Source organism: Lithobates pipiens, unplaced genomic scaffold (genome assembly GCF_037356315.1).
Source record: "Lithobates pipiens isolate NorthernLeopardFrog02 unplaced genomic scaffold, aLitPip1_a1.2 Scaffold_22, whole genome shotgun sequence".
NCBI classification, from domain to species: Eukaryota; Metazoa; Chordata; class Amphibia; order Anura; family Ranidae; genus Lithobates; species Lithobates pipiens.
Genome location: NW_027507784.1, coordinates 310,666,619 through 310,680,485, shown reverse-complemented (window position 1 = coordinate 310,680,485; position 13,867 = coordinate 310,666,619). Strand labels below are relative to the sequence as shown.

Sequence of the window (13,867 nt, the reverse complement as noted above, 5' to 3'; positions counted from 1 at the left end):
CACGGCAGAAAATTACCGCTGGTCTATTCTGTAGCCAATTGGTAAGATCACTGTGCCTATATAAATATTAGCGTATTAAAGCTCATTGCCCATAACCTTGTGTGTGCGTAATGAGACCCGTACTCTAACATAACGTTGGCATGCCTCTAACACAAGGGCATGTACCGCTTTAAGGCCATGTACTGGCCAGAGATTGGAGAATATTTTGCTTACTTAAGCTCCTTTTTAATATAGTTTAATTGAAGGTAAAGATTTAGTTTTGGATAGCGGAGAAAGATTAGAACACTTGTCAGGTTTTATTGCAGTCTGTGTCCCCATTTGGGGAGATTCACCCTCTGTCCTGGTAACTGGTGAATTGCCAAGGTTTAAAGAATCTTATATTTTGGGTTTTCACCAGAATTGGGAACAAAGGGGCGATCTTCAGAATGGGACATTCGTTTGGTGACAACCAGCAACTTCCTTTTTTGGCCATGGGACAGGAAGTGAAGAGAAATCGCCCCAATGGGACCCAGATGGCAAAAAAGTTATAACCCTCCCTTTACTCTAAGGGGAAAAAAAACCTTTTGCTTTTCAGTTCTGCTTTAAATTCGAACGTGGGGTGGCTTGGCTTGCAAAATTCAAGGACTGAGTTGTACTGAGCTTATTGTATAGTGTTGATTTATAAACCGTTAATTTCTTGTTTTAGGTCCTACAACTGCGGTCCAGACGCCTGAAAGAGGATGCTGTGGAATGGTATGCCGACATGGTCAAGAGGCTGAGTTCTCTTTGAGGAAATGTCAGAATGGGGAAGAGACTATCTGAGGGACTTTGACTGAGGAACAATTGGTTCGATATGTTTGTTGCAGCATCACACAGGCTGCTGAGCTCCTGGGGTTCTCACACACCAGTCTCTGGGGTTTAGAGTGATGAGGGACAGAATAGCACCCGCCAGTAAGTGGAAGTTCTGTATCTCCTGGTTACTGAGAGGTGGGAGGAGAACGGACAGTCTGCAAGCTAACAAAGTGCACAACTGCCCAGACAACCAACCTTATAGGGTAAATTCACCTTTAAAAAAAAAAATGTACATCATAATTTAGTAAAAGCCTTCACGGTGCAATATCAGGCTCCTGCAGACAGTCACTGTAGATGTCTGCCTGTTCCTCGTATGGGCAGGCAGTTACAGAATGACAGGAAGAATCAATGAAGTGCTCATCAGTGCCCTGATAGTTCATTGAGGACTAAAGTCAGCCGTAATGGCAGGCTTGTGTGTGGATGTTTCATAGGCGCCATTTGAATTTTATGATTTGACTCCCACGCTCTCCAACTGCTGATCCAGGTTCAGGTTTTTGACATTTAATGTCACCTGCTTGACCTTGCTCACGGTCTCCTTGGTTGCTGAGATGCTAAATGACAAAATGTCCCTAAAATATAAAAAAGTTTAGCAGATTTCAGAGACTGTTAACCGACGGACCTCAAACAGACTAACCAGGCCTTCAAAAATATGCCAGAATCTGAATGTTTGGATATTCAGGCACATTATCTGCAAGCAGTCTGTTTCCAGCTCAGCAGATCAGAGGTACTGGGGTTCGTATGACTTCAGGGTTGGCAGCTAAGCCTGCCCTGCCTCTCAAGTTTCCCTTTTGGCCAATGAAGCTGCCCATTACCCTAATGGTCCAAATATTTGACAAATGTTAAATTTCTACTTACTTTAACTATTATAATACAAGAAGTCCAATATATTTGCCAGTCTGTCTTGTAGTGAAGTCTTAAGGACTGCTGTGGGACTAGTGGGTTGCCCCTGAGGTAAAGTTGGCCTCTATTATAGGATTCTCTGGCATTCAGCTACTACTTTATTCACCTGTACTCTGGGGTTGGGGGTTAGATTCACTTGATTGGATAACTAGATTGTATAGAGCAGGGTTATGCAATTAGCGGACCTCCAGCTGTTGCAGAACTACAAGTCCCATGAGGCATAGCAAGGCTCTGACAGCCATAAGCATGGCACCTAGAGGCAGAGGCATGATGGGACTTGTAGTTCTGCAACAGCTGGAGGTCCGCTAATTGCATATCCCTGGTATAGAGCAGTGATGGCAAACCTTGTCACTCCAGATGTTTTGCAACTACATTTCCCATGATGCTCATGCACTCTGTAGTGTAGATGAGCATCATGGGAAATGTAGTTGCAAAACAGCTGAGGTGCCAAGGTTTGCCATTACTGCTATAGAGAATAATGGATAGCGATAAATTCCATTTACCAGTTTGGTGCTGGTTATAGCCCTCACACGGTGCATGCTGGAATGAATAAACTCCTGTTCACATGGTGAGAGGAACTCCAGGCTCCCCTAAAAAAAAAAAAAAAAAAATTAAGTCAGCCGCTACAAATAACTTTTATTAGGAGGACACTTTCCTGTCCAGGGATCCAGCGCTGTCCTCATCCAAGCCAATTCTTCAATCATCTTCAGGTGCAGGAGTCGGCATAGCAAGTAAGGGAAACAGGAAGCGAAGCCTTACGGTTTCACAGCCAGTTTCCTAATGCGTATGCTTGAGTCGTGCTGTGCTTAGTCCCTGATCCCGTAGTGTTTTGGGTGGAGCTCCGCTTTAAGACTTTCTGGACTGGGCAGTCAAGGTGGCTGAAGGATGCTGAACCCAGAAGATGGGGCAAGGTGTTGGCAATGATAGTCAATGACACTGCATTGCTACAGAGGGTACGTTTAGTGGGCATTAGTTCAGCTTTAAGATGACTGAGTATTAAAGGGCCCTTACAATTGGCAGCTTTAGGATGGCAGGAGTGATGCTGGTTGGGTTTCAAAGGTATCGCTTTCTCTGGTTTCTTTGCAAGGCTGATACAAGGTAAGGGCTAGGAATGTCTAATCACCTTGGATGGGCTCATCTGGAAAATGACTGAAGGGTGTAAATCACTGCACGGAAGTAGAAAGTTATGGGGTTGAGTAGTACCTTGGGGATTTTACATTTTGAGAATTTTGTTTGTAAATTGCCTTTTTATGATTTTCTGTTTAAATGTAAAGTCATTATTTTTCTTATGCAATTTTTCAATAAAGATCTATAAAAGTAATTCCCTTGTCTCCTTTGCACTGACTGCACTGTAAGAGTAATTTATGGCACAGAGCCATCTGGAAACAATCGTTCACCTGGTGCTGACTGCCCACAGTCCAGTGTGGCTCCACAACAATACACTGCAATATAAACAATGCAGCATAGTCAATTATCCAATAAGCAGGCCGGCCTGGTCTCCAGCAGTTGTAGAATAGCTGCTGACCAGCTGGAATAGTGTGGAATGGAGTTGTGGGGTTGGTGGTCAGTCGTCTGCACATGATCTGTACTGTGAACATGACATGGATCTAGAAAGAGCAGAGCAGCAGATGGCTGTAGAAGAGGCAATGGTGAGTTGGTCTGCGGGATCTGTTCATTTCTGTTACTTGTACAACTTATTTACGTGTTTAGAGCTGTAAAACTTTCAGTGGTGGCAACTTATACATTTCCTTGGCTAAATGGCAATTTTTAAATGTTTACTCTAGTGTACAATGGCAGAGATAAGAACTCAAACACCTGCTATGTGGCAAGCTGCCATTCTTTCCACATCTAAAAATGCTAACTGCCTGGCTGGTAATTCTGACCCACACCTGAGCGATCCGGATCATGGGTGGAATCGCCGCAGTTCCAGAATTGAGCCGCAATGCGTTTGAATGCCATTATTAATGGTGTCCTAAACACGGGGCGCTTTTGCGATTGTTAAACAAAACGTGCAAAAATTGCAACGCCGAACACTACTGGCTCTTCCAAAATTTGGTACATGAGCTTCTTTGGAGTGGAGGGAGGCCCATTCAGATGAATGGTGATGCTCCAAAAATGCTCCCCTAAAAACATGCATGCTGGAGCAGCTGTCTGTGCTACTCGGGTGTGAATGGAGCCTTAGTGAAGGCTTGAGTCACAGGCCCAGTAACATAGTAAGGTTGAATAAAGACACCAGTCCATCCTGAGTGAGTGATCACATTTGTCCCTATCCCTGCAAATTGTCTCAAGATGCTCCTCCATTATATACAGTTTATTTAAGATAACCATACATTGCTGTCAATTTACGCAGCACACCACACACACACATTGGTCCCCACACCCAAGGTCCTCCAACTCCCATTCATATACTAGGGCCAATTTTGGACAGAAGCCAATTAACCTATTAACAGGTCTTTGGAGTGTGGGAGGAAACCAGAGTACCCAGAGGAAAACCCGCACAGGGAGAACATGCAAACTCCAGGCAAGTAGTGTCGTTGGGATTCAAATCAGCGACACTTTTTACTGCTAGGTGAGTGCTAACCACTACACCACTGTGCTGCCCTTGTAACAAAGGCTTCTAGCCTTAACTGACTTTTTCCTGATTTGCATATACAGGTTGAATATTCAGTATGACACCAGTGGTTCAGCTGAGTGTTGAATATTTTCACTGGGACCCAAATGAAAGAGCAGAAGTAGGCAGCCTTGGTACAAAAGCTGTTAAACTACAAGTCCCATGAAGCATTGCAAGTGATGGGATTTGTACTGCGGTTAATTAACTACCACCAGATTCCTCTGGGGAGTAGATTTAGTGGAGCTACACCCCCTGGTAACCCCTTCCTTTTTGAAGAGGGATCGATTCCTGTTTACAAAAATCAGTAAGGAGTGCTCTTTTAAAAAGGCTTTTGGATTGCTCGCACCTATTGCCCATCAGTGATTAGCATATTGCATTTGTTTTGAATGGCACTCAAGCGCACACCCATGCTGCAGTATATCACGGCTCAATGTGTGCTTAAAAGCAGGAGTAAACCCGCTGACTTTTTTTTTTTTTTTTTTTTAGACCTGCAAGGGAAAGGGCATAATGAGCTAGTATGCGCCGCAGTACTCCCATTAAGGAGGCTCCACCCTCTAGTAAGTCCTGTTTTACTATTGCAAGCAAAAGTAAAAGATCCCAAGTTTTGGGTTGTTCCCAGAAAAGTAATATTGGACAAATCTTCCAATGGGGACACTAGTTCTGGTGACCAGGTAGTCCCCAAAGGATTCCCTTGATTTGTAGGGATTTCCTCTGTTTGGCCATGGGACAGGAAGTGAAGGGAACTCTACTCAATGGGACATAGACGGTGAAAAAAAATCTAACATGTTACAACCCTCCCGTCCTCTCCAAATAAACGCACAATCGGATTTTACGCAGGCAAAGACTTTTGTCTGAAGGGTGTGTGCCGTGAACTTGTCTTGCATACAAACGGTACACAATTGTTGGCCAACAAACGCGAACGTAGTGACTTACTATGTGGAATTTCACCCTTTGGGCACCTTCTGCTAATGTCGTATTTGGTGAGCATTGATTCCGAGCATGCGTGTTTGTACTTTGGACTTTTGTGTGATGGACTTGTGTACACACGATGGGAAAATCTGATAGCAGACCACTGTGCCGAAAATGTACTAGCCTGCCATCCAACATTTGTTGGTGGGAAGTTGGACAATTGTCTGATGGAGCGTACTAATGGTCAGATTTTAGGCAAACAGTCTGTCGTAACACAATTCCCTGCTGAAATTCCGATCGTGTGTACAAGGCTTTAGACAAGGAAGGGGCTGGCAAATGACAAATTTCCCAGCTCCCCATCCTGACCGATCCCCCCAGCAGCTGGTGGGTGAGGGGAACCCAACAACACTGGGAGATGAGGTCAGAGGGAGCGCATAGAAAGGGCAAAATGTAATGGAACCGATCCCCTCCATAATCCTACAGTCCCTGAAAGGCTGTTGGAGCAAAATGGAGGGGATCGGTTCCTCTGCATGCCGCTCCTCCTATCCCGGTGTACAGGGGGCAATTGCAACCCTTGTATGTACGCCCCTGACCTCAATTCCGAAGAATGTCCACCTACTTTCATATAGTGTACATGAACTGGCTGAATTAATTTACGTCTGAAATTGTAAAGTCCTGTACCTGAAAGACTTCAATGTGATTTTAGGGTGGTGGATACGATCTAGAAATCTTTGCTGAAAATCCAGACGATGATCTCCTCTGCTCAATATGTCATGGAGTACTGCGGTGTCCGGTCATGGTATCCTGTGGTCACATCTTCTGCAGGAAATGTATCTTACAATGGCTTAAGAGGTGAGCTGTTTATTAATATCTTGCTTCAAGCTCTTCATACAGGTCTGTTCTCTTCAGAGCCTGGAATATGATTCCACTCCATCCTAGATCACCTCTTTTCTCATTAGACAGAGGAGACAATACTCAGATTGGTGGTGGGAGGCAAAATATAAAGCTGAGCCAAGAAATAACAGTTCCACTCTCTAACTATATTGTGGTCAGAACCCTTTAGGCAGATGAAACATCTTCTATATATGTATTTAAAGTGCAACTTCACGCCGCCACTAGCAATATGGCTTGTTACCTGTTGAAATGTTACACGATTTCATGTACTACTTGCCTTATGTATACTTATTATGTTTTGGATTTGGTCCATGTTGGTCTACATTCTGTACTGTGTCTTAATTGATTGCAATAAAGGAACATTCTGGTTTGTAAAAGAAAAAAAAAAGTGCAACTTCACCCTTCCCTGTAGTCTTCTGGGACACGTCACCACAGGTCCCAGAAGACTACGGGACCATTCACAAGGCACGGCTTGCTCATGTGCAGTAAGAAGCTGGCTGTGAAGCCGCAACTTCCTGTTTCCCTTACTTGAAATACCAGCAGATTAAATAGTCAACTCAGGTTAGAACATTGCTGGATCCCTGGACAGGTAAGTGACCACCGTAAATTAAAATTCAGTAGCTACAGTATTTGTAGCTGCTGACTTTTCATTTTTTGGGTCTAGCCTGGAGTTCCTCTCGAACTGTATATTCAGCTGGGTTTCTGGAGTTTAGCTTTAAGCTGGGTTCACACTACAGACGGCCATGGATCGCAGCAGGGGTCCGGTGCATCCCTGTTCATTTCAGGGCTGAATCTTTGTCTGAATTTGGCCCTGAAACAGAGCCAAAGACGCACAGGACTCCTGTTCAATTTTCTCTGCAGCCACCATAGAGAGCCGGTCACAATCTCCTGTCATGCGAATTGGATGCAGAGAAATCCTGCATCCTATTCTCAATGGTGTGAACCCAGCCTTAAAGAGGAAGTAAACCCTGGTGGGTTTTACTTCCTCTTTTTCCCCCCTGCAAAGTAAAAGCATAATGGGCTAGTGTGCATCGCATACTAGACCATCATGTACCACTTACCTGGAATCAAAGCCCCACACTGTCCACGATGGTGGCCACATCCATCTTCGCCCCTCTTCCGGGGCCCGGACTCTGGCTCTGTAACTGGCCGGAGTCGCGTGACGTCAGGCACAGAGGGCCGTTTCTTCACAGCACATGCACTGATGACATCGGACCACAAGTTAAATATCTCACAGACACTTTAAATACATAGCACAAAGGGATAGTTATTACAGGTACTTGTATAATGCTGTCAATTTATGCAGCACTTTACACATACACTATATTACCAAAAGTATTGGAACGCCTGCCTTCCAGAAGCACATTTGTGAGGTCAGGCACTGATGTTGGATAAGAAGGCCTGGCTTGCAGTCTCCGCTCTAATTCATCCCAAAGGTGTTCTATTGGGTTGAGGTCAGGACTCTTTGCAGGCCAAGTTCCTCCACCCCAAACTCGTTCATCCATGTCTTTATGGACCTTGTTTTGTGCACTGGTCCAAATCAATTTGTAGTGGGGGGGTATGGAGCAGGGGTTGGGCTTGGCCCCTTAGTTCCAGTGAAGGGAACTCTTAAGGAGGAACTAAACCCTGATGCCTTGCATACTAGCCCATTATATGGCACTTGCCTGCAAAGTCTGCGATGTCTCCGCTGGTGGAAGCATCCATCTCTGCCGTTTATTCACTGTGCATGCACGATGACCTCATTGGCGCACTACAAGGTAAATATCTCCTAAACGGCGCATGTTTAGGAGATATTTTCAGTACATATAGATAAGTCTTATTATAGGCTTGGTAAAAAAAAAAAAACAGAAAGGATTCACACTGCGCTAGATATAAATTATCATTAAGTGTAATGAAAAAAGCAGTTGGCACTAGAGTCCGGATACAACAACTCAAAAATACTAAAGTGCAAAGAAAGTGCAGCGCTAATAAATACCAAACTATATCAATTACCAATAAATTAATTATGCGAATAAATAAATTAATACTACAGTTAATCAAATAAATAACTCTAAGGTGATAAAAAGACCCTTCAAAGTGACATGAAAAATCTTAAATAGATAAATACAAACAATATCCAGGTAGTGGTGCAAAAATCCCTAAATAATAAAACTAAAGTAAGCAACCACCAAAATTAATAAGTGAAAAGATCCTTGCTCTAATGAAAAATAATAATTCATCAAAGGAATTATAATATATATATAAAATAAATAAATACATTAAATCCAATACAAAATAAAATGATTCATAGTGCCAAAAATTTTTCCATGCAAAAGTGCTAAAAAACAACCCAATCTTGAATGATTGAAAAACAAGCTCTTTAATCCCAGCTGGTGACTCAATCTAGAAAAAGTATTAAAAATACTTATTATAGGCTTAGCTATATGTAAAAATATCTCAGGGGTTTACAATCACTTTTAGGTGTCAGCATACCAAGACATTTTGGACAATTTCATGCTCCCAACTTTGTGGGAATAGTTTGGGGATGGCCCCTTCCTGTTCCAACATGACTGTGCACCAGTGCACAAAGCAAGGTCCATAAAGACATGGATGAGTGGGTTGGTGGTGGAGGAACTTGATTCATCTGCACAGAGTCCTGACCTCAACTCAATAGAACACCTTTGGGATGAATTAGAGAGTGAGCCAGGCCTTCTTGTTCACCTCACAAATGCACTTCTAGAAGAATGATCAAACATTCCCATAGACACACTCCTAAACCTTGTGGACAGCCTTCCCAGAAGAGTTTAAGCTGCAAAGGGTGAGCCAACTCAATATTGAACCCTACGAATTAAGACTGGGATGACATTAAAGTTGATGTGCATTTAAAGGCAGGCGTCACTCTCAATACTTTTGGTGATATAGTGTATATATTGTTCAATCACATCAATCCCTGCCCTCAAGGAGCTTTCAATCTAAGGTCCCTAACTCACATTCATGTACTAGGGACAACTTAGACAGGAGCCAGTTAACCTACAAGTCTGTTTTTGAAGTGTAGGAGGAAACTGGAGTACCTGAAGGAAACCCACACAGGCACAGGGAGAACATGCAAACTCCAGGTAGGTAGTGCCGTGGTTGGGATTGCACTGGATTATTCTTTGGTGCCTACTAGACTGCACATTCATATTTATTGGGCAACTGATGTAACAGTGAAAATGCAGGCTGATGGTACAATGTCTATCTGACTGCATATATTATATACTGTATTTCTGGGACTTCAGCTGAGCCTTAAAGGGGTTGTAAAGATAAGTGTTTTTTCACCTTAATGCATCCTATCCCTTAAGGCGAATAAACAATATAATAATAAAAAAGTTTAAAGGAGAACTCCAGGAAAAGCTCATGCAGTCTTAAATATACAATAAGCAATTATATGTCTGACTTATGCTTCTTTCCTGCTGTTTGGGGACATTTTGCAAAACTCTGATCTTTCCTTATTCCAGGCAGCAGACCTGTCCCTGCTGTAGAACAGAGGTGAAGGGCAAATTATTAGTGCAGATGCACAAGCTAAAGAAGAGAATTAACCGCCTGCAAGTCAAGGTAAGGCCGTAGTCCCTTCTGTACATCTTTCAGGTTTACACTTTTTGCGCCCCCCCTCCCCCCAGTAGTCCAACTGTCTTGTGTTACCCCATCCTACTCCCCGTTCTACTCACCTGGCTGCACTTAAAGTGGTTGTAAACCCTTACAAACCACGTTGACCTAAAGGTAAGCCTAGATTAAGGCTTACCTGTAGGTCCAAGAAATATCTTCTAAACCTATACGGTTTAGGAGATATTTACTAAAAGACAGTGACAGCTGTCTACTGTGCATGCGCCATAGACAGAAGCACGCAGGCGCACTATCGCTGTTAGCAGCATACCGCTGCTAACGGCGATATGCTGTTAGTGGCAGCTCCCGTGCACATGCGCAGGAGTGGCGTAATCGCTGCTCTGGGGCTGTGAGTGGCCGGAACAGCGATACCCGGAAGAAGATGGATGCGCCGGACAACAGGGGACAGCAGTGACATCGCTGGCTCCTGTGTCAGGTAAGTGACACATAATGGGCTACTATGCGATGCCTCACCGGGTTGACGCCACACACGCTTGACACCATCTGAACCAAATAAAGCCCCATACACACTATCAGATTTTCTGCTGATTTTGTTCTTCAGATTTACCAAAACCATGTAGTGCGAGGGCCTGCCTGATTGCATACACATTGAAACTCCTAAGGTTTGACCTCATATTATATGGTTTTGGTAAATCTGATGGAAGAAATCAGCAGAAAATCTGATAGTGTGTATGGGGCTTAAGTTTATCTTGTTCTCATCAGACCACAGGACATGGTTCCAGTAATCCCTGTCCTTAGTCTGCTTGTCTTCAGCAAACTGGTTTTCTTGTGCATCATCTTTAGAAGAGGCTTCCTTCTGGAATGACAGCCATGCAGACCAATTTTATCCAGTGTGCGGCGTATGGTCTGAGCACTTACAGGCTGACCCCCCACTCCTTAAACCTCTCAACCATCTATTTCCCAAAGACAACCTCTAGATGTGACTTACTTAGGAGTGTACTCACTTTTGTTGCCAGTGGTTTACACATTAATAGCTGTGTGTTGAGTTATTTTAAGGGGACTGCAAATTTACACTGTTATACAAGCTGTACACTCACTACTTTACATTGTAGAAAAGTGCCATTTCTTAAGTGTTGTCACGTGAAAAGATATAATAAAATATTTTGTGAGATACTGTATGTATATATATATATATAAATAAATATGTTTTTTTTTATTATTATTAGTGCCCTAATGAAGGACAAGGATGTCCTGCCATCTTTCCTCTGTTGCGGACTGAAGAGCATGCGGAGAGTTGCGCCTTTGGGCTGCTTTGTTGCTCCAACGAGGGCTGCCCCGCTGAGGTTCTGCGGAAGGACATTTGCGAGCACAGTCAGGCCTGCCAGTTTTGGCGTGATGTGTGTCACATGGGATGCGGTACCTTGCTGACGCCCGAGAACCGAGATGAGCATAACTGCTACATGGAGCTGAAGGAGCTCTACAACAAACAGCTGCATAAGCTGCGTCAGAAAGCCCGACGGATAGAGAGTCTGACAGCCCAGATGAGCCGACAGATACAGCTGCTCAGCGAGGGGCTGGAGGGAGCCGAAGCTGCCACCTCTACACAAGAACCACAATAGACCAGGCTGGCCTGGCTACACAGTGTAGTTATGTTGCCGGTGACAGAGGGGTCAATTTACTAATGCCTCGTACACACAATCGCACATTCCGACAACAAAATCTTTGAATTATTTCAGATGGATGTTGGCTTAAACTTGTCTTGCATACACGCGGTCACACAAATCTTGTCAGAAATTTTGAACGTCAAGAACACAGTGACGTACAAGATGTACAATGAGCCAAGAAAACTGAAGTTCAATAGCCAGTGTGGCTCTTCTGCCTGAATTACCGTGTGTGGGCTCCATTGGACTTTTTCCATCAGAATTTCCAACACACAAAGTTTGAGATCTGGATCTAAAATTTTCCGACAACAAAATCCGATCGTTTAAATTCCCATCGTGTGTAGACAATTCCGACGCACAAAGTGCCACGCATGCTCAGAGTAAATTACGAGACAAAAGCTATTGGCTACTGCCCTCTTTATAGTCCTGTTGTACGTGTTGTATGTCACCTCGTTCTGAATGATCGGACAAGTTTTGGTCAAAATTAGTCTGCAAAAATCTGACGGATTTTGTCGTCGGAATGTCCAACCGTGTGTACAGGGCATACGAGTTAAAAAACGGCCAAAAAGAAAATGTGGTAAAAAAAACAGCGTGGGGTCCCCTCAATGCATACCAGGCCCTATGGGTATGGTATGGATTTTCAGGAGAACCCCACGGCAAAAAAAAAAAACGGCGTGGTGTCTCCTTCAAGATCCATACCGGACCCTTATCTGGGCATGCAAGTTGAGGGCATGTAGCCTGGTATAATTCTAGGGGGGTGGGGAGCTTGCTTGCTGGCTCGTCATCCTCCCTTTCCTGGCCTGCATAATCGGATAAGGGTCTGGCGTGGATCTTGGGGGGAACCCAACGCCGTTTAAAAAGAAAAATGAATTGCTGGTGTTCTATCGATTAGTGCAGACCGTCGGATATTGCCTCCAATGATCTGCGTATGCGCAGTACGTACCGTCACGCCAGCTGATCTCCCGATGACATGTGTGACATGCATGTCATCATCTCCACCTGGTCCAAGCAGAGAAAATATAAAATTCATTGAGGGAATGCAAAAATGTTCTCTGGATGGTTCCCCTGCTGAGCAAGTCACCTTCTATGTTCAGTAAGAAGCATGGCAGCTGCTCAGCATGGAACCTGGAAGCTAGTGGAGATTACTGGAGTGGGGGTACCCAGTACAAGGATTTCCAGCTTCCAAGGGGATCCCAAAGGTATGACACATACATATTTACATTGGTCCAACATAAAGACGAAAAAATATCCATACCTGGAATTTGGCTTCAATAACATCTGGCATGCAAGAAAACTGATGGTAGCCAATCAGGTTCTAGCATTCATAGCGCAGGATAGCAAGTGACAGCAGGCATTAGATCAGCTTCTGTTTCTTCCAGTATTTTTAGGGCTCATTCACATCAGCAGGTAGGGGTACCTCTATCCACTAAAGGCTATTGAACAACTCGGTAGAAGTTTAATTTATTTTTTATTACTTTTTAATACAGAATCCTGTGTACTGGCCTGGGCTGAGATGTAAGCCTTGTTTGGAGTGCAGAAAGAAGAAAAGGCAAAAGCATTATTATATATTGTATTATATAGAATGAAAAGTGTTACCTGTGTGAGAAACTATGGTGCAGCATGAACATTTGTAATAAAAATATCCATCATCCACATTGCACTCTGTCTGCTAAATTGTTCATTTTCTGCCTAATAAATCAATGTGTAAATGAAATCCACACATTTTTATTTATTTACTGTATATGCCAGACATCCCAACCTGCAAAAACTCAATTCAGAGAGGTGGTGCTTTTTGGAGGGAGGGGGTTGGAGCAGTGCACAGTGTTGGTAGGGCAGGGGGGAGTGGTGTCAGTAGTTTTTTAATTTTATTTTTTTACACTTTTTAATTTTTTTGATTTTTTTTTTTTTCACATTTTTTAAATATTTTTGGGGGGCTTTTGTTAGATGTCAGCATACACATATATCTGAAATAAAGTAAAAAACATAACAAACAGTGTGTGTGTGTGTGTGTGTATGTGTATATATATATATATATATTAGTCCTATGCTGTAAGGAGGTGTTTTTCTTAGGAAAACGGAGACTCAACACAGGAAGAACGTTTGTTCTCTAGCGTTTGAGAACTCTCCCATTTAAATCAATGCAGTTTGGTCCACCACAAAATGGCCGCCAACCAGAGCCCTAATTACAAGGACACATTGTTAAGTATTGATGGGGATTCTAGGAGCAGAAGCTGTTTGCAGAGACGTCTGCGGAGACAGAGTCGGTTCACAGCTGTTCCCCGCACTGATCATTCCCGATAGATCGGGAGGCTCTTGCGGGTGTAGGGGAGCCACCGCAGAAATGCGGGAGACATAAGATGTCTGATATACACACATACATACTTTTTATTTACTATTTATTATAGGTACATACAGTATATATCACCATCAATGTATGCAGCACTTTACACATACAGTATATTGTATATTCACATTAGTC

At 43.4% G+C, this 13,867-nt stretch overlaps 1 protein-coding gene and 1 non-coding gene across 2 annotated transcripts; both read left to right on the top strand.

Annotated features, from left to right (window-relative positions):
• Nucleotides 1-133, top strand: LOC143925871 (small nucleolar RNA ACA64). The gene has a single exon (XR_013262086.1). It is a non-coding gene; the product is annotated as a small nucleolar RNA ACA64 (small nucleolar RNA).
• A 3,092-nt stretch (nt 134-3,225) lies between these two features.
• On the top strand, nt 3,226-13,046 carry RNF151 (ring finger protein 151). The gene is made up of 4 exons (XM_077449382.1): nt 3,226-3,380; nt 5,958-6,103; nt 9,622-9,718; nt 10,954-13,046. The coding sequence occupies exons 1-4, from the start codon at nt 3,333-3,335 to the stop codon at nt 11,344-11,346; spliced, it is 684 nt and encodes a 227-aa protein (XP_077305508.1). The 5' UTR covers nt 3,226-3,332; the 3' UTR covers nt 11,347-13,046.
• Nucleotides 13,047-13,867: the final 821 nt, after the last annotated feature.